This window comes from Sorex araneus, chromosome 2 (assembly GCF_027595985.1).
Source record: "Sorex araneus isolate mSorAra2 chromosome 2, mSorAra2.pri, whole genome shotgun sequence".
In the NCBI taxonomy this organism is placed as follows: Eukaryota; Metazoa; Chordata; class Mammalia; order Eulipotyphla; family Soricidae; genus Sorex; species Sorex araneus.
Window position 1 is genome coordinate 122,403,032 of NC_073303.1, and position 20,032 is coordinate 122,423,063.

The following is a 20,032-nucleotide window of genomic DNA, read 5'->3' on the forward strand; positions in this document are numbered from 1 at the left end:
TCGGTGCTTCCAAAAAACATTCAGATGTTCCCAAGATATGTATTTAATCAGGAAAAAAGATACTTTGGCTAAAAGAGGAAGAAAATAAAATGTCTCATAAGAGTCTTGCAAGCATCTTAAGATGGATAGGCCCGTATGTTTGGGTATGATTTGACATCTCAAGTCTTGTGGGCTTTTTTTTTTTTTAAGTAAACAATGATTTCCTGAATGCTTTGTTTGAAAGTGTGATAATTGGCTAAGCTTGCCTTGGCTCTCTTCCAGCTTGTGGAGAGACTCCAGAACAAATCCGAACACCCAGTGGGGTCATCACCAGCCCGGGCTGGCCCTCCGAATATCCTGTCCGAGTCAACTGCAGCTGGTTCATCCGGGCAAATCCGGGGGACATCATCACTATCAGGTAACTGCGACCCCAGCAGTCCTGCTGCACCATATCGTGTTGCAGGACTCGGATCCCGTTTCCAGATTGCACTCAGCTGACAGCCATGTGGAAAAGAGGCAGTTGGGGACACATGTGCTGAGTGCCTGTCACAGGGACCCTGTCGCAGGCAGCCTTCCATCCTGCTACCCTGTGCCCTGCTTCAGACTCAGCCACCCATACCCTGCCAGGCCACTTTTTAACAAAAAGCACCTATTTTCGAAGAGCTGCTTAGCATCCAATCCCGTCATCTTTGGCCCCCGAACCGAGTAACCAAGACTCGCTTATTCCTGTAGAGATCTGTCTAGCACGGGACAGGGGTGCCCTCAGGTTCCCCGGCCTCCCCAAGAGACCACCTGGTTCCAGACCGCATCTCTAATCCGTGCATGCATACACCTCAACCAGATCAAAGCTGGCAGGGGATTAAAAATTTTGTTTTGTTTGGGGGCCACACCCTGCAGTGCTCAGAGGGCTTACTCCAGGCTCCGCACTCATAAGAATTAACTCCTGCCAGAGTCAGGGGAACCACATGGGATGCCAGGGATTGAGCCTGGGTCCTCCGCGTGGAAGGCAAGCTCCCTTAAGTGCTATGCTACTGCTCCAGCCTCCAGCTTAAAATCCTGTGTCTTGTGAAAACTCTTGTTTTCCTAACAGGAACGAAAGAACATTTGTTAAGAATATAAAGGTAGCTGTTCCTAGGGGAAATAACCTTAGGTTTATGATTCTAAAAATAAAGACTATCTCTACACGTTAAAGAGTTTTAAGATTTATTTTAGACATTTAAGATGACAGAGGAAAGCTGGGAATCAGATATTAAGGAGGAAATATTCAGTGAAGCCAGGTACTTCTTGCTGAAGGAAAATCCTGCCAGGGCGATGAGGAAAACAGCATATTTGCATGCCAGGAGGGTGGGAGGGACCAGACGCAGAGCGTGGCTGAGCGGTTGGTCGGTCGGGGCGAATGCTGCTGCCTTCAGAGCTAGCACCCACCAGCTCGGCCTTCCCGCATGCTCGGATCTGTAATATTTTTATAGGTAAGAAGCATATAATTTGCATTGGCAAGAGACTTGGCAAATCATAGACCCCATCATTTTCCTTTTTCTTTTCTTTTATTTTTTAAAAAAATGTAGCCGACTTTGGAATCTTTCCACCCTCCTCTTTTCTTTTTTTTGAAAAAATATCCATTAGTGACTGAGAGCATCGGTCATTCTAGTTTTCTAGTTTGTTTTTTTGGTTTTTTTTTTAAACCACAGCTGTGTTCTAGCCTCTTTACTTACAGAATCTACCACATAGGGACCTGGTGGCTTGGGGGGAGAGTGATTGGTTCCTTCTGGCCCAGGTGACTGTTTCCAGGGCCCCAAGGCCATGAACTCCGAGAGGAATGGGACCCCTCTGACAAGTGGGTGGCCGGCTACCAGACTTCTCCTCTCCTCTCTTCTCCCTCCCCTCCCTTCCCCTTCCTTCCCTACCCCTCTCCTCTCCTCTTCTCTTTTTGTGGTTTTGGGGCCACGTTTGGCGATGCCCAGGGGTTCCTCCTGGCTCTGTACTCAGAAATCACTCCTGGAGGTTCTCAGGGGTCTATGGGATGCCGGGGATCAAACCCAGGGTGGCCACGTGCAAGGCAAGTGCCCTCCCCACTACACTATTGTTCCAGTCCTATAAATTTTATTAGTTTTGTTGGTTGTTTTTTGGCTTTTCGGTCACACCCAGCAAATGCTCAGGGCTTATTCATAGCTCTGCACTCAGAGATTGCTCCTGGTGGAGCTCAGAGGACCATAAGGGATGCCGGGGATCAAACCCGGGTCGGGTTGGTCATGTGCAAGGCAAATACTTTACCCGTTGTACTGTCGCTCCAGCCCCCCAGAGGCCTCTTTTCTGTTGTCTGTGATATGAGTAAGTATAAATGTAATTACAAAATAATATTTTGAATAGGGATTCTGAGTTCGAAACTCAGTGGCCCCCAACAACACAGAAATGTGGACATTTTGGAAATTTCCCTTTTCTGATCCCAAATCAAACCTTCAGTACACAGATATAAAACTTGGAGATTCTTGCTAGCCCAAAAAGTGACATGGAATATGGCCAGCTGGTCTGTTCTGTCGCATCTGATCTTTGAGGACTCATGAACTAGATAGTCTCAAACAGAGAACAATGTTAAAATACAGACCAAAACGAAGGGTGGGGGGCTGGAGAGATAGTACAGTGGGTGGGGCCTTTGTATTACACTTGGTGGAACTGGGATCAGTCACCGGCAACACCTCCCCCCACTCCCGGGTACCGCAGGGTGCGACCCTGTGGCTCCCCTCCATCACTGGGAGTATCCCGACCCTCACCCCAAAATAAAATTAGACATTAAAGTCCACATAAAACAGAGAAGGAAAAATTACAGCCTGTGCATAGCCAGTATTTAAAGCTTTCCTTGTAAAACTGGTCAAAGATGTTGGTATAAAGGCATTTCTAGGGCTGGGGACGTGACTCGGGGACAGAGCACGTGCTACTTACCCGGGTGAGATGCTGGGATGGATTCCCAGCACTAAGAGGAAGTGGCATTTTTATCCCCTGGGAGTCTGTCAGAATCAGTAAAGGCCACTCTGTTTATCCAGGGGGTGGAGGTTTGCGTTCTCATTCCCCATTTGAAGCCAAGCACCAAGCCAGAATATTTTGCTGAGGAAAGAAGACTGGAAAAAAAAAAAAAACCAAGACCTCCCACTGACTGCTGCTTGAACTCTTGTGGGATGGCAGACTGGGCAGGGTGTATCCCAAGTCAGAGGAATTCAGTGGAGCTGCCTGTGGCTGCCGGCAGGCTGGGTACCAACCTGAATCCAGCTCTGAAGAGATCTCCAGGTGAAGCAAGCCCCGGAGCAGATGCCTGGGAAGATAGCGGGGAGAGGGTTTAAGACAGAAAGAGGCAAACCTTCTGCACAGTAAGCCTGCCACCGACATTTCTGCAATATGTAAAAACATCATGCCAACCAACCCAGTTTTGGTTGGCATGAACACAGATTTAACCCAGACACTATAATACTGGGAGATGGAACATTCTGGACATTCTTTGCTTTTTTCCTTTCTTTTTTTTTTTTGGTTTTTGGTTTTTGGTTTTTGGGTCATAACCAGTGGTGCTCAGAGCTTACTCCCTGCTCTTCCCTTGGGGATCTCTCCTGGTGGTGCTTGGGGGACCATATAGGGTGCCCAGCGGTCAAACCCGGGTTGGCTGTATGCAAGGTAAGTGCCCTGTTTGCTGAACTATTTCTCCAGCTCTGTAGCCTTTTTTTAAAAAAAATGTTTCATGAATACTTGGGTTCTTTAAGGAAACCTGCATATGCTAGGTCCTAGCCTAGTATAATGTTTTTACATTGATAAATGAATATATATATATATATTTATAGATTTGCAGAGTTTTAGTTATATAGAAATAGAGCCATCAGCTATGTAAAATTTTCACAATTTAACAACATATGCTTATTTAGTAATATTTTACTGAGCAAGTGATAGTTGTGACAACTGTGATTTTTAAAGTGGTTTTGAGTATTGGCAGCTGTTTAAAAGGCCCCAGAGGCCCGGAGTAAGCTATGGTTCATAGCTCTAAATCAAGGTAATGCTAAATTTCAAGTAGAGATCAATAAGAATAAAGTGTGTGTTTTTCCAAACTCAAGAGTTTGAAGAATAGAAGAATAAGTACTTTTTCTTGCACTTCATTAGAACAAATGTGGTCAGCATTTGAATTGATTAACTATGAAAAGTAATTACTATTGAAAAAAATCAAATCACGAATCTTAAACATCCATTAGAGGAAAGGAGATTTTAGGAAGATAGAAATACAAAGGAAGACAAGAAAGGGGGAAAATGAAAGTTTGCACCCAGAGAAAGTCATCTGATCTTTAAAAGTCTGGTCGGAGTATGGATTGGTTAATTGCTATGATCCCTATAAAAGTCTCTAAGAAAAAAACAAAGTCTGTGGATAGAAAAGATTTGGGGAATACCGATTAATAGAAAGCTACTGAAGGATAATCAGCTTCAGATATAATTGAACTGAAAGCACAGAATACCATGCCAGGCAAATGGCTCAGTGGGCTGGAGTTGCCCACCAGAGAGGCAGAGAAAGGGTTAAGGTGCTTGCTTGACACGCTGTGGACCCAGTTTGATAGGCTGCATGTTGATTCCCTATGAGCACTGCTGGGTGTGTCCCAAAGACCACCATGCCCCTCCTCAATGCAGAGAAAGTATATCTAATACATTGACTTAAAAGGTGTTAAAATGGCAAATAAATGATCTCATGATATTTTACTTCGAAACTGGGAAAAAAAATAGAAAAAATAAGGGCTGGAGAGCTAGTACAGTAAGTTAGGTCCTTGCTTTGCACACAGCTAACCAAGGTTCGATCCCAGCACTGCATGGGGTTCCCTGAGCACCACCAAGAGAGCTTTGAGCACAGAGCCAGACAGAGCCCAAAAGAAAGAGGAGCGGGGAGGGAGAAAGGGAGATGGAAGGAGGGAGGACATCAGTAAAACAAAGTGGCTTTCTGAAACTGGGGCAATTAGACAAAGAACCTGCAGCTGCTATAAGCTTGTTTCCTAATGAAAACATCTCCTATGATCACAAATACTGAGAGATTTTAAAAATCGGAAGGCACTCCAGCCCCGCCCATCAGCTTGACAGGCACATAACAGGTCCAGTGGTTGCCGCTTGGGTCTCGTGTTTTCAATTCCATTGAATCTGCTTTGGGTCTATATCTGTACCCCTCACTCATATCACTGGGATAACTGATGCCTGTTCACCCATTACTTCTCGTTCTCTTCTCCCTCCCTACTTGATTTCTTTCCCTCTGTCTCCTCGCTGAGCACTGGGGTTAAGGGTGGATTAAGCACCCCCCCCCCTTTTACTACAATACATTTCCTCATCCTGTATTCTTTATCCCATAGATAGGTGAGGTCACCCTGTATTTGTCTTTCTTCTTCTGGCTTCCCTCAACATGATATCTTCTAGTTCCAACCAGGTTGCAGCAGATCTCTTGATTTCACTGTTCCTTGCAGCAGCATAGTATCCCTCTGTGTATATCTATCATGTCTTCATAATCCAGTCATCTGCCAATGGACACCTAGCTAAGATTCCATACCTTAGCTGTTGTACTGAGTATAGCAAGACGGTTGTGTTGGGGAGGGAATCTGGGAACACTGGCGGAGGAAAGCTGACACTGATAAAAGGGATTGGTGTTGACTTATTGTATGCCTAAAACTCAACTATCATTAACTTTGTAAATCACGGCTCTTTAATAAAGAAAAAAAGTAATTAAAAAAATCAGAAGGCAGTATTTCTGAGACTTTAAGGTGTTAAAAAAAATTCATGCAATTAGCTTATGAATCGTTTTCTAGAGAATGGGTATTACCAATATTGTCTCAAGGAAAACTATTAAGTCAATAACCATTAAAGAAACCAAAATCAAGATTCAAAGTGAGATTTAAGACCCAAATAGTTTTATGGACAGACTTTCCCCAATGACTAGGTCAAGTTTTCTTACCCTGATAAAGGGCATCTTGATCAAAGCAATTTTAATCAAACTTAGCAGCACAGCTAATTTTAGCACGAGGGACCAAGGTAAGAATGTTTGCTTTCACTAATTGTACTAGATCTCCCAGTCAATGCAGCAGAATATCAAAAAGAAGCTCTTAAGACCAAAAAAATGGAAGGAAGAAGTACAGCTCTCAGTATTTTCCCTGGTTACATATAAAATCCAAGCAAGTTTAAATACTATAGACAAGAACTTTTTTTTTTAATTCTATGAAAGTACTGTTTACATCATTGTAATAACCACACTTTATTATCCAAATACAGTGATTGTAAGAAAATGTAAATGGTTAAAACTGCCTCAGTAAGAGTTTAGGAAAGCTTTATTAACACCTCCCCCTAAAATGAGAAAAATTTAAATTGCACCCCAAAACTATACTACCGAGCAGTGTTTCCGGAGGAGGGGGAGGTGCATAGACACTCCCCCTGTGATTTTCCAAGGAAGCTGCAGTGACAGTTGCATAATTGGGGGTCCCTTAGCATGAGACCAGGGGCAAGCTGGTAGCACTGTGGTTTCCGGAGAACCGCCAGGAGTAACCCCTGAGCATCACTGGGTGTGACCCAAAAAGCCAAAAAAAAAAAAAAAGAAGCAGCAGCAGCAGCTAAGTCCTGGCCAAGGCTCCTGGCTCCATATATCTTATATGCTTTAGTGAATTGCAAGTTTCACCTCACCCCTGCTCAGACCGGAGTTCGGAAGACCGAGTGGTCGGGTGCACGCACCGCTCACACACAGACACGTGCCACAGGCCCGCGCTGCTGCGCTGTGACCACTGTCAGGAGCCAAGGCTTTGACAGGGCAGCCCTCGGGAGAGGAGACAGAACTAGCCAGGAATTGGGACACAGAGAGGAAGCACAGGGGGCAGAAGCACTTGCTTTGCAGGAGCCAACCCTGGTTCTGTCACCAGCATGCAGTTCCCTATGCCTTATTTTTGGTTTGGGGCCTTCACCCAGTGGTGCTCAGGGCTTCCTCCTGGCTCTGTGCTTAGGGGTCACTCCTAGTGGGGCTTGGAAGATCATACTGGGTGCCAGGGATTGGACCCAGGTCAGCCACTCTGCTTGCTGTGCTACCACTCCAGTCCCAGGAGAAACGTTTTGCCAATGTCTATTCAGTGTAAAGGGGGATTTTCTTTTTTTCTTTTTGAAAAAAAAAAAAAAAAAAGGGTGGGGGCTCCGGAGCCATACCCGCTGTGCTCGGCGTCTGTTGCTGGTTCTGTGCTGCTGGTTGCTCTGGGCCGTGTTCAGGGGACCATTTGGTGCCAGGATTGAACCAGGACTCCTTCATACTTTGTGCACTCTCTCCGGTCGGGAATTATGTCTTTGATCCTAACAGTTTTGTTTGTAGAAAATTTGTCCTAGAGAACTACTTGCGTGTGTGTGTGTGTGTGTGTGTGTGTGTGTGTGTGTGTGTGTGTGTGTGTGTGTGTGTGTAGAGAATGGCGCCTACGTAATTCTTTGAAGTTTCATTCATCAAGTGGGAAAACTGAACAAAGTCTATTTGCTCTTTTCTTTGGGGGCAACACCCAGCAATGCTCAGGGGTTACTCCTGGCTCTGCCCTCAGGAATTACTCCTGATAGTGCTCAGGGAACCATATCTCCATTCTGTCTAGTTGCGTTTTTATAGTTATTTAGAATATTGAAAGGTAAAATGTCCTGGTGAAATAATACTTGCATCATTCTCTTCATTATCACTTAGTTTTAATAAAAGGCCAAGGGAAGGAGATAAAGTAAGATCTATTTTGGTGAGATGTGCTATCGAAAAATGAAATTTTTGGTTTCTCTTAACTAGTAGTACTGTAGCACTGTCATCCCGTTGTTCATCGATTTGCTCGAGCGGGCACCAATAACATCTCTATTGTGAGACTTGTTGTTACTGTTTTTGGCATATCAAATACACTATGGGTAGCTTGCCAGGCTCTGCTCTTAACTAGTATATGCTTTTATTTAACTTCTTTGTCATTTTCCCATATCTCTAGTCTATGAACGACAAAATAAAATGGGCTATAAAGTAAGTTATTTTAAAAAGGCATTTTCAGGGCCAGAGTGATAGTACAGTGGGGAGGGCACAGCTTGCATGCAGCTGACCCAGGTTCAGTCCCCAGCATCTAATACCGAGTACTGCCGGGAGTTATTCCTGAGGGTAGAGCCAGGAGTAAGCCCTAAGCATCGACAGGTGTTGTTCAAAACTAAACAAAAATAAATAAAAGGGCATTTTCTAACTGACTTTTCACTGAAAATATGTTTATTAAAATATTCTTTTTACTTTACTAAGATTTATGCTGTTTGCTCTCCAGAAAATGTAAACTCTAGACTTCATTAAGCAAGTCGATGAACCAGTCTCTGTAATGTGTACTTCGGCTCATCAGACTGTGGAGCAACGATTCGAGCTCAGATTTTGCAAGGTTTAGGGTGTTCTGAATTGGAAACTGGCTTTCCTAACCACACAGATACGGAGAAAGGAGACAGGGGAGAAATGGCCACTTGACAACATGTTTTTCAGCATTATCTGGGGGTCTGATATCACTGATCAGAAAGTATTGCAGAATCTGGGGAAAAGCGAGCAAAGTGTTGAGATCATAGAAGTGCTGATAATGCCAGCGATTGGGTTTCATGCCTAGAAAACCCAGTAGCTAAAATTCACATATGGAGGCTTGAAACAAAGGCCTTGGTTACTGTGTAGTGTTACGGCCGTGCTCCCGGAATCACCCTTCTCACTGGTGGTTCCTGGCTTTGTGTTGCAGCTTTCAGGATTTTGACATTCAGGGCTCCAGAAGATGCAGTTTGGACTGGCTGACGATAGAAACGTACAAGAACATTGAGAGTTACAGAGCCTGTGGGTCCACCATCCCGCCGCCATACATTTCCTCCCAAGACCACGTCTGGATCCGGTTCCACTCTGACGACACGGTCTCAAAGAAGGGCTTCAGGCTGGCGTACTTCTCAGGTGGGTGTTGACAGAAGACAGCCAGCGAGCAGGGCTGGAGAAGGGAGGACAGTGAGCAGGGGCTTGCCTCCTCGCCACCACACATGGCCCCCTTGAGCCCGGCACGGGGCCATCTCTGAGCATGGTCAGGGTGTGGCCGTACAATAAAAATGAAGTCATGAGCCAACTTCTCCCGTACGAAGTGCTCAGCCCGTGTTAATTAACCTTTTTCCAATGGTGGCATGGCAATGAAATTAAACCGAAGTAGTGAACCAACTTCTCCGCATCAAGTGCTCAGGACTAGGCTTCTGGACCAGCATTAATTAACCTGTGTCCAGTGGCAGCATGGCAATAAAAGTAAACAGAAGTAATGAGCCAGTTATCCCGTATGAAGCGCTCCAGTGCCAGGCTTCTGAACCAGCACTAACTAACCTTTGTCCAGTGGCAGCCTTCCCCTGACCTTGTGGCCTTCCTCTTCCTCTCTCTCTCATCCTGTCCATCAGGCCCTATTCTCGTGCCATTGCTCTCCCCCTCCCCCCTATTTACATGCACCTTCAACCCCCGTGCAACATCCTGGGCGCCCACGAAGGAGATGCCCCCGTCATGGGGACTGGCTTCTCCTAGCAGCTGGGATTGGGCATTTAGAAGTTCAGGATTCTCGATTCCTGAATTGACTCTTGGGGTATTTGTGCAGTAAGATGACTAACTTTATAAACTCAGGTCACTTTTCTTCTTTAATCTGTTAAGTGCATTTATTTTAAAAGTAAGTTTTGGGGCCCAAGAGAGAGTACTGCAGGAAGGGTGCCTGCCTTGCACGTAGCAGACTTGGGTTTGATTGCCAGTGTCCTCTGGGCACAGAGCCAGGAATAATCTTTAAGCCCCTCTGAGTGTGACCTATATATTAAAAATTTTTTTTAATAACTTTCTCTTGTGGCTCAGTGGTAGAGGGAATCCCTTACATGCTCAAAACCCTGGCACCACAAAGAAACACATAAAACTTTCTCTTTCCTGAGAGCTTATGCACACCCTGATATTCATTTCAGAATATGTTTCTGTGGATCCGAGTCGCCTTCTCAGCCCTCTTCTTCCCGCACTGAGACTGGGCAAGACACAGGCTCGCTCTGACAGGAATGGCCAGCGGCATTCAAGTCCTGCCTGCCCTTTTGCAGGAAATCATTTCACATCATCGAAGATGCCAGTTTTCTTGGGCCAGCATGCTTCTTCCCTCCTCCCCCCGCCCTTCCCACCCCTGCCCCAAGTCATCTTCGTAATGGTTATTTAGTTTCTAAGCACATTTTCTGTCTAGTTTTCATTAAATAAGTTAATGGAGCAGTAAGAGTTGGTCCAGTCTTGTGAGTTTCAGTACAGTGGGAATCTGATATTTGGGGCGTCCCCCAACACACACATCTCATCATTGTTATGTAACCTGGGATCATTAGAATTCTGGAAGTGTATCAGTTTTTGCCCTCTCCTCCCTACTTCCGTCTGTCTGTCTGACTGTAGGCCAGCAGTGCCCGAGGACTCTTCCTTGCTCTGTGCTGGGGGAGCTAAGGGCTGCCAGGGATGGAGCCTGGGCTGCCGCCTGCTGGGTGCATGCCCCGCCCTCTGAGCCTCCTCCCTCTGGTGAAGACACATTCGTCCAACATACTGCAGTCCTACTAAGACTGTTGAAATTAAAGAACTGAATTGTTAGAATCGCGTGAAACATTATAAACAGTATAAAGTCAGTCTTAGCAAAAATTTGAGTCTAGCTAGGGTACTTCAAAAATATGATACATCCCAGAAACAACTAGAAAGTAATGAAAAACATTAGGAAAGGTGACTTGTGGATGAAATTTTCTTCATTTCAAAACTGTCTTTTATAAGAAAAGTGCCAGACACATAGGCAGTTTCGGAGGGTGGGAGGGAAGCTGGGGACATTGGTGGTGGGTAATGTCCACTGGTGAAGGGACGGGTGTTGGAGCATTGTATGACTGAAACCCAGTCATAAGCAACCTTGTATCTGTACCTTACAGTTATTTGATTCAAAAGAATTTGTTAAAGAGAAATTGTCTTTACAAGGCTAATACAACGAGGTTATTTAACTTTAGACAGTACTTCCTGGAGCCTGTGTCTTGCCGTTCCTTTTACTAAATGTTCAGCAGTAAAATAGCTCTGCAGAGAAAACAGATTCAGGCTCTTCTCTGTAGATCAAAATGCCAAGATTTATAAGGAACAAATAGTAAGCACTTAACAGATTGACTCAAGCTTGTTATGATCCAGTAGTAACTTGCTGTCAGAATCTAATTGATTTGTCCAGACAGTCCCCATCTCTTGGATGTGCTCAGTGTTTATCATGCAAACTTCACCAGCTGTTGGCATTCATTTTCCAAGGGGGCACGGCGGTAACTTATTTGCTGGCGTGTGTGTGTGTGTGTGTGCGCGCGCACGTGTACACACTTTGGGCCACAACCATAGGTGCCCAGGGTTGCTCTGGGTGCACTCAGGAATTATGGGAGGCCCGGGTTGGAACCTGGGTCGGCCTCCTACAGGGCCAGAGCCCTCCCCACTGCACACTCTCTCTTTCTCTGGGGGTCCCCCCAACCCACCACGGTTGTGTAACATTTTGCTGTGTCTTTCCCACCACCCGGCAGGGAAAGCCGAGGAGCCCAATTGTGCATGTGACCAGTTCCGCTGCGGCAATGGCAAGTGCATCCCCGAGGCCTGGAAGTGCAACAGCATGGACGAGTGCGGGGACAGCTCGGACGAGGAGGTCTGCGCCCAGGCCCCCGCCGCCGAGCCGCCCACCGCCGCCGCCTTCCAGCCCTGCGCCTACAACCAGTTCCAGTGCCTGTCGCGCTTCACCAAGGTCTACACCTGCCTCCCCGAGGCCCTCAAGTGCGATGGCAACATCGACTGCCTGGACCTGGGCGACGAGATCGACTGCGATGTGCCCACGTGCGGCCAGTGGCTCAAGTACTTCTACGGCACCTTCAGCTCCCCCAACTACCCGGACTTCTACCCGCCGGGCAGCAACTGCACTTGGCTCATCGACACAGGCGACCACCGCAAGGTCATCCTGCGCTTCACCGACTTCAAGCTGGACGGCACGGGTTACGGCGACTACGTGAAGGTCTACGACGGTCTGGAGGAGAATCCGCACCGCCTGCTGCGCGCGCTGACGGCCTTTGACGCCCACGCGCCCCTCACTGTGGTGTCCTCCTCCGGCCAGGTCCGCGTGCACTTCTGCGCCGACAAGGTGAACGCGGCGCGGGGCTTCAATGCTACCTACCAGGTGGACGGCTTCTGCCTGCCCTGGGAGATACCCTGCGGCGGCAACTGGGGCTGCTACACGGAGCAGCAGCGCTGCGACGGCTACTGGCACTGCCCCAATGGGCGAGACGAGGTCAACTGCACCGTGTGCCAGAAGGAGGAGTTCCCCTGCTCTCGCAATGGCGTCTGCTACCCGCGCTCGGACCGCTGCAACTACCAGAACCACTGTCCCAATGGCTCCGACGAGAAGAACTGTTTCTTCTGCCAGCCGGGCAACTTCCACTGCAAGAACAACCGCTGCGTCTTCGAGAGCTGGGTGTGCGACTCGCAGGACGACTGCGGTGACGGCAGCGACGAGGAGAACTGCCCCGTCATCGTGCCCACCCGCGTCATCACCGCCGCTGTCATCGGCAGCCTCATCTGCGGCCTGCTGCTGGTCATCGCGCTGGGCTGCACCTGCAAGCTCTACTCCCTGAGGATGTTCGAGCGAAGGTCAGTGTGCCCAGGCAGCTGACAGCGCAGCGGGGAGGGCACTTGCCCTGGATGTGGCCTGCCCAGGTTCAATCCCTGGCGTCCCATAGCACTGCCAGGAGTTAATTCCTGAGTGCAGAGTCAGGAGTAACCCCTGAGCATCGCTGGGTGTGACCCAAAAAGCCAAAAAAGAGGAAAAAAGATTGCAGTGGAGGGCCTAAGGCTCAAGAGGTTAGCTAGATCAAAGAACCAAATACTGGTCGAAAAAAGGAGAATTAAGTCTGTGCTTCATAAGCTACAGGGAAAATGACCCTGTCATCTCTATTACCCTGTATTGCTCCCAGCCCGATTGGTTTTGCCTGTAAATTATGAGTTACTTACACAAACCAACCCTGGGATATTACCAGTAGGAAATTGAGGCTCCAGATGGTGAACACAGAGAGAAGGAATGTAGGGATAGTAGTGGGAAGGTCTGAGTCTCTGGTGGTGGATGGTGGATTATGGTGACAAGTATGAAGCCAGGATATGGAAATCGTTACAATCCACTTTAGTGTAATCACTGTATCACTGTCATCCTGTTGCTCATCGATTTGCTCGAGCAGACACCAGTAACATCTCCATTGTGAAACTTGTTACTGTTTTTGGCATATCGAATACACCATGGGGAGCTTGCCAGGCTTAAAGTGCAGGCGAGATACTCTTGGTAGCTTGCTGGGCTCTCCAAGAGGGACAGAGGAATCGAACCCAGGTCGGCCGCATGCAAGGCAAACACCCTACTTGCTGTGCTATCCAGTCTAGCCCCCTTTAGTGCAATGGCAATTTTTTGTTTTTTGTTTTTTTTTTAATTAAGAAAATACTGAGGTCGGAGAGATAGTACAACAGGTAAGGCACTTGCCTTGCATGCAGCCGACCTGGGTTCTATCCCCAGCATTTCATATGGTTTCCCACAAACACCACAAGGAGTGATTCTTGCTTGAAAAGCCAGGAGTAAGCCCTAAGCACTGCCCGGCTTCATCCAAAAAACAAAAATAAAAAGAACAAAAATTGGAGGTGAGAGAAGCCAACCTGTGTTTAGCAGGCCCCATTTTCATCATAATCTTTCTTAAAGATTTTGCAGGCTATGACACAGTGAATACCTTTTGTTTTGTTGTCTGTTTGGTTTTAAATATTGAGTCCCCAAATCTAGCAATTGGCGAACCTATTCAAAGTACTGTGCAAGTTCAGCACCGAGTAAGGTATATAGACTCACGAGTGAGTTGAGAGTCAGGAGGAAGAGATTGTGAGTGGACTTGGAGGACAAAAATAAAAAGGCTGTGCAAGCTCCTAAGTCAAGTGGTAGAAAAATCAAAAAATAACTATGGGGGATAGCGGTGGCAGAAGGCCCAGATAGAGATGAGTGGGCTGAGCACGTGCTTGCAAGTGGGAATATTGGGGTCCATCCTGAAACCCCCTGAGCACAGGACAGCCCTTAAGCCCTGCCTGGTGTTGTCCTCCAAAAACAGCCATGGCAACAAAAAGTCATTGTCCTGGTCCCCAGGCTGCTGATGGCTCCCCTGCATCCTCAGCACCTAGAAGTTGGGGGGACCAGGAGGGGATGAGCTTTTAAAAAGGATCACTTGAAATGTCAGATTGCCTGAATTATTTATTAGGAAATATTGGGGGGATTTTTACTTTAAACTCAACCTTTTTATTCTCCCATTTCCCTCAAAGATCATTTGAAACGCAGTTGTCAAGAGTGGAAGCAGAATTGTTAAGAAGAGAAGCCCCTCCTTCCTACGGACAGTTGATTGCTCAGGGCTTAATTCCACCAGTTGAAGATTTTCCTGTTTGTTCACCTAATCAGGTACATTTGGGATTTTTTTCTTTTTTCTTTTTTCTTTTTTTTTTTAATTTCAGGACCTTGGGAAATGAAATTGATGCTTCTGTGTAGGGTAAAGCAAGGACCCTTGGCTTGACTCTCAGGAATTCTCTAGGTGGACAAAGTACAGTTATAATGATTTCATCTTATTTTAGTGTTATAGATGTGAAAGTATATTTCTCACTCTTCTAACTTGGTTACGTGGATTTTTAGGCACGTTACTATATAGGATAATTTAGCGCCTTCAAATTTAAAAGTAAAGTTTGATAGACTATTTTCTACTAAAACTGAACAATTAGAAGACTTATGATTGAAAACTAAAGTCACTGTGCTAGGAATAAATTAATCCTTGTGATATTCACCACTTCTAAGTCAGAGTAATTGAATGAACATTCCCACTGGACTTTAGCAGGATTTTACAGTATTTACAAATTCATACCACCTGTTGAGGGCCAGAGAGATAGTATAGCAGGTAGGGCACTTGCTTTGCATACTGCTGACCCAAGTTCAATCCCCAGCACCCCGTATGGTCCCCTGAGCATCACTAGGAGTGATTCCTGAGTGCTGAGCCAGAAGTGACCCCTGAGCACTGCCAGGTGTCCCTGTCCCTCTCCCAAAAAGAATACCGCTTTCTTTAAATAGTGACTCATTCATCTTTATTAATGTTCTTAAGTTCTTAAAATTTTTGTGATTTTTTTTTTAATTCTGTTAATGCTTAAGATTATGCTGGGATGCATGAGGGCATAGAGAATCACACATTTCATATGGAAATTCAGGGAGTCAAGAGTGACAGTACAAAAGGCGGGGTCTTTGCCTTACAGGAGGCAGAACGGATTTGATCCCCAGCATCCCATATTATCTCCTGAGCACCGATAGGAGTGCAGTGCTGGGAATAATCCCTGAGCTTCACCAGATGTAGAAAAAAATAAAATGGAAACTCAGGACACGAGATACAGAACAGAGGTCAAAGCATTTGCCTTCAAGCATCAAATATGGTGTCCATTGTCATTGTCTCCTGGGAATGATCCCTGTGACCTGCGGGCTGTGACCTACCCCTCCCCCAATAAGTGGGGACCCTATCTGTGGAAGAGTTCATTAGAGACCTGAACCACTTGTTTGTTTTTTCCTGATTTATAGTTGGCTTTTCTCTCACTGGGGTAGCACATCTGTGTGTGCTGAGATCCAAATTTCTTTAGACATTCTGTAGACTGTGACATGTTCCTTTGGTCATAGCTTTTTGGCTCTCTGTGGAAATCATAAATTCAACACCACTTGCAGTGAAAGACGGAGACTGCGCTACCACACCCTCCTGATTCCGTGCCTCGCTTCTTCTGTGAGGGGAAAGGTGGAGCCAAGCTATCAAAATTTGAAAGGGAGTATATCAGCTCACCATTGGAAATAATGTGTTTCAGATGGTGTATATAAATCATGTAGCTTAAAATACCAGAAGCTACATTCTGATTCTGTATACTCCTTTTTTGTGACCACTAGGTGGCAATAAAGCTTTTTAAAACTGTAGCTGTTTGAATATTATCCATAAACTCACTCATCTAGAAAACCGGGTAGATTTTCCTTTCAGCTGGGCAATAAATAAAAATCACCAATTTTCAGAGAACAAAGATATGATTGTTTGTATGTAATACTGAATATAAGTCTTTAATTTTTTATTTCCCAACTAAATATTTAAAGACTGAGAAAGGAATTTACATCTTATATACCTGGTATAGTGCCTTATACAAATTAATTTTGGCTCTCTTATTCCCTTTGCTGCATTACAACTCATGTATTTATTTGTGACATATAAATGAAACCTCACTAGCTATTTATTTAACAGATCCTTAATAACCAGTTTGGAAATAGAGTTTTCACATGATCTGGAAGTTTCGGTTATGTATGTTAGGGTTAACTTGTTCTGTGTTTTAAAAGAGAGTTACGATCTAAGCTCTTGCCTTAGATGTGGCTAACCCAGTTCAATCCCCAGCCCAGAGCTCGCTGCACCCTGATCATTGCTGGATGTAGCCCCCCTCCACCCCTCCGCCCCGAAAATCAGTTATGAATCAAATAAAGAAGTACAGATGAAGGGCCTAGCTTTCATACCCCTCATGTAGTGAATTACGGTGGGTCTTTCTACCTTACTAAAGGAGAGGCCAATAATTTATTAGTCTCTTTGGAACACTCTTAGAATCTGCTTTCTACCCCCGCGTTTTGAAGTCAAAGCACTGTTATCTGCAGTCAGTGCCCCCTTACAGCTGCATATAGGTGAGGCTGGAGAAAATCTCAGTCACCAGTGGTTGGAGTTTTGAGGTTTGAGAGCAGCAGGGACCTATAAGGGGTGCTAGAATTGGACTGTGCCTCGGGGTCCCCGACACTGAGTGATGGAGCTGGGCACGCAGCTTCTCCCTAGACCGAGGGCTGCCCCCTCTCCCAGCACCCCAGTTCCCAGCCCTGAGGTTTCCTTTTTTTTGTTTGTTTCTGCAGGCATCGGTTCTAGAAAACCTGCGGCTGGCGGTCCGCACCCAGCTGGGCTTCACGTCCATCCGGCTCCCCATGGGCGGCCGCTCTAGCAACATCTGGAACCGCATCTTCAACTTCGCGCGCTCCCGCCACTCGGGCTCCCTGGCCCTGGTGTCCGCCGACGGGGACGAGGTGGCCGCAGGTCCGGGCTCCAGCCGGGACGCGGACAGAGGCCACGCGCACCGCAGCCTGTTCTCCGTGGAGTCGGACGACACCGACACGGAGACCGAGCGGAGAGATGCGGCCGGGGCAGCCGGCGGGGTGGCGGCGCCACTGCCCCAGAAAGTGGCCCCGACGGCGGCCGTGGAAGCCACCGTGGCGGCCAGCGGCCCGGCAGTGTCCTCGGCGTCCACCACGGTGGCGACGACGGCATCCAGCGCCCGCGTGGGGGGCCCCGAGAGCGGCCGGGAGGCGGCCCCGACGGCCCCCACGACCACAACTACGACGGTGGCCACGGCCGAGCCCCGGAGCAGCGTGAGCCCGGCGCGGCAGCAGCTCAGCAGCGCACTCAGCCGCGTGACTCAGGGGCTGCGCTGGGTGCGCTGCACGCTCGGGCGCGCGGGGGGCGCGGGGGCGGCCAGCACGGCGGCCGCGGCGGCCACAGGCCAGGGCCGCAGCCCCTTGAGACAGCTGGGCCCCGGGGCGCACGGCAGGGAGGACGACGACGACGTGGAGCTACTCATCCCCGTCGCCGACGGCGCGCCGGACTCGGACGCCCACGACTGCGCGCGGCCGCTCCTGGACCTGGCCCCGGAGCCCGCGCCCGCCGCCCCCCGGCCCGGCCCCGCTGCCCCCTCGGCCGGTGCCCCCCAGCACCCCGGGCCTTGCGAGCACTGCGGCATGGTGCACACGGCGCGGATCCCGGACTCGTGCCTCCTGCACGGCGCCCCCAAGGGCGAGACAAGCGATGACGAGGCGTTGTTACTGTGCTAGTGGGAGATGCAGGGGGCTGCCGGGCACCCCGACCCCGCCTCCACCCCCGCCCATGTCGGAGCAATACCCAGTCATTGTTTTTCTAACTTGGCTATAAGACTCTTCTTTCTTTCTCTCTTTTTTTCTTTTTCTTTTCTTTCTTTTATTTTTTTGCATCAAAAATAAAAAGGGATGAAAAATAAATTTAAAAAATTAAAGATGCAGGGTGCGTTCTCAGCCTGCACCGCTACTTTCGCCGGAGTTGCAGCCGCTTGCAGAGTTTCCCACCGGAGCGGCTGGCAATGCATCTTGTTCTCCTCTGGGTTGATGATGTTTCTTCCACGTGCTTCTCGTTTTCATCCTGCTTACTGTCGTCCGCGGTGACGCCTTGGCTGCTGACATTCTCACCTTCACCTCCGTGTTCCCTTTATGCGCCGTCCAAAGGTCGGTTTGTACGAAATGCCATCTTTTTAGCTGAATCCTTTTGAATCCTTTTATTACCGATTGTTTTTGGGTTTTTTTTTTTTTTGGTGTTTTTTTTTTCCCAGCACATTTCATTTCATATGCTAGCCATTAAGGTCAGTGTGCAAAAGAAGCCCGTATCCTTGTGTTTTTATTTGTATAACATTTGTTCCTACTATTAATTGGATTTTTGTCAGAATGAGGTTATCAAAGGGAAAAAGGATCTTTGTCCAAAAACTTTTCTCCTCCATTTAACATTCAGTGATGTGAAATTTAGATAGTTAAATTAATGGCAAAAAAAGAAACAACCCCAAAACCACAAAAGTTTTATAGATTTTCTAATGTTGACTTTATTACTCCAGTATGGTACAAACCAAATGGTAAGATCCCAAATCCTTTCCTTTTTCATCTCTATTTAGGGACAGAATTAAGTGGATGAAGATACTCTACTATGCATTAAATATTGAACTTTATAAAATATGTACAAAAATTGTACAAGATAAGTCCTAACTGGTAATGTCTTTCCCTGGCACAGGGTTATGCTTGTATTGGACCCTAGGGATTTGCACTAAAATCATATCAAGGTCTCAGATGAATTTGGTGCACAAGCACTATCACTTTAAATGCTATTATTTGTTCTCACAATGACTATATATTTCCATAGCTTTCTGGGGGTTAGGGGGCATTTTTATTACAACTTGAATTTGCTTTGCTGGTTTCATATTTATTTGTTGTATTTAAAGACTGCATTATTGAAAGAAAGTGATTTTTTTCAATATATTTTGTTCCGGGGGGAAATGAGTCCTGCTACCTGTTGAAGAAAAGCAGATTAAGAAAAATAATAACATTGCAGTGGCCCCCTTTTATAAGTAGAGTGAGTTGCAAAGCTCTGCACATTTTTTTTATTGTCAGTTCCTGTTTATTTATTCCTTAGCTGTCTGTTTCAGTAGCTTAATTGATTGAGTATGGAGAAATGTATTTGTGTGTGATTATTACTATTTATTAAATTTTAAATCTTTTGCTGAATGTCATTTTAAAGCATGTTTGAGGTCTTGTGTATTTGTCCTGTTATGCCGTCAGGAAGAACTGACTGAAATGTTTTAATATGTATCAAAAATTAAAATGAATTTTTTTTTTGTATTGCCTTGAGGTACTTTCTAAAATCAAGGTCTCTCTGATTTTGTTTCATTTTGGTGACCACACAATTTTGGGACATGAAATATGCCAAGATACACAGGAGAAAAATTAAATGGGGATTTTCTGCCTTGGTACCTACTTTGTAGTAAAGTGGTAGCTTACACCACTACTTAGAGATAAGAACCCAATAGGACCTGAATATTATTTTGACTAAGGAAACTGTCTCTTAATTGGTGTATCTTTGGGGGTGGGGGGAAGATGGGGGCACACCTGCAGTGCCCCGGGGGTTACTCCTGGCTCTGCACTTCAGGAATTACTCCTGTCAGGCTCCTGGGGGCCATATCAGGGTGGTGGGGGGGTGAGGCAGGAATGAAACCCAGGTTGGCCACAGCAAGGCAAATGCCCTATTGTCTGGCCCTTCTAAAGCAGCTCAGCTTTCTTTTTTTGCTTTTTGGGTCACACCTGGCAATGCACAGGGGTTACTCCTGGCTTTGCACTCAGGAATTACCCCTGGTCATGCTCAGGGGACC

General features: G+C 46.7%; 1 protein-coding gene across 1 annotated transcript in view; it reads left to right on the top strand.

The window, feature by feature from the left end:
- Positions 1–19,505, top strand: part of LRP12 (LDL receptor related protein 12) — a 77,066-nt gene extending 57,561 nt beyond the window's left edge. The window contains exons 3-7 of the mRNA XM_055127662.1: positions 262–397; positions 8,715–8,917; positions 11,530–12,640; positions 14,330–14,462; positions 16,956–19,505. Coding sequence (XP_054983637.1) covers positions 262–397; positions 8,715–8,917; positions 11,530–12,640; positions 14,330–14,462; positions 16,956–17,924 — 2,552 coding nt within the window. The 3' untranslated portion in view covers positions 17,925–19,505. The remainder of the gene's footprint in view (positions 1–261; positions 398–8,714; positions 8,918–11,529; positions 12,641–14,329; positions 14,463–16,955) is intronic.
- The last annotated feature ends 527 nt before the right edge of the window (positions 19,506–20,032 follow it).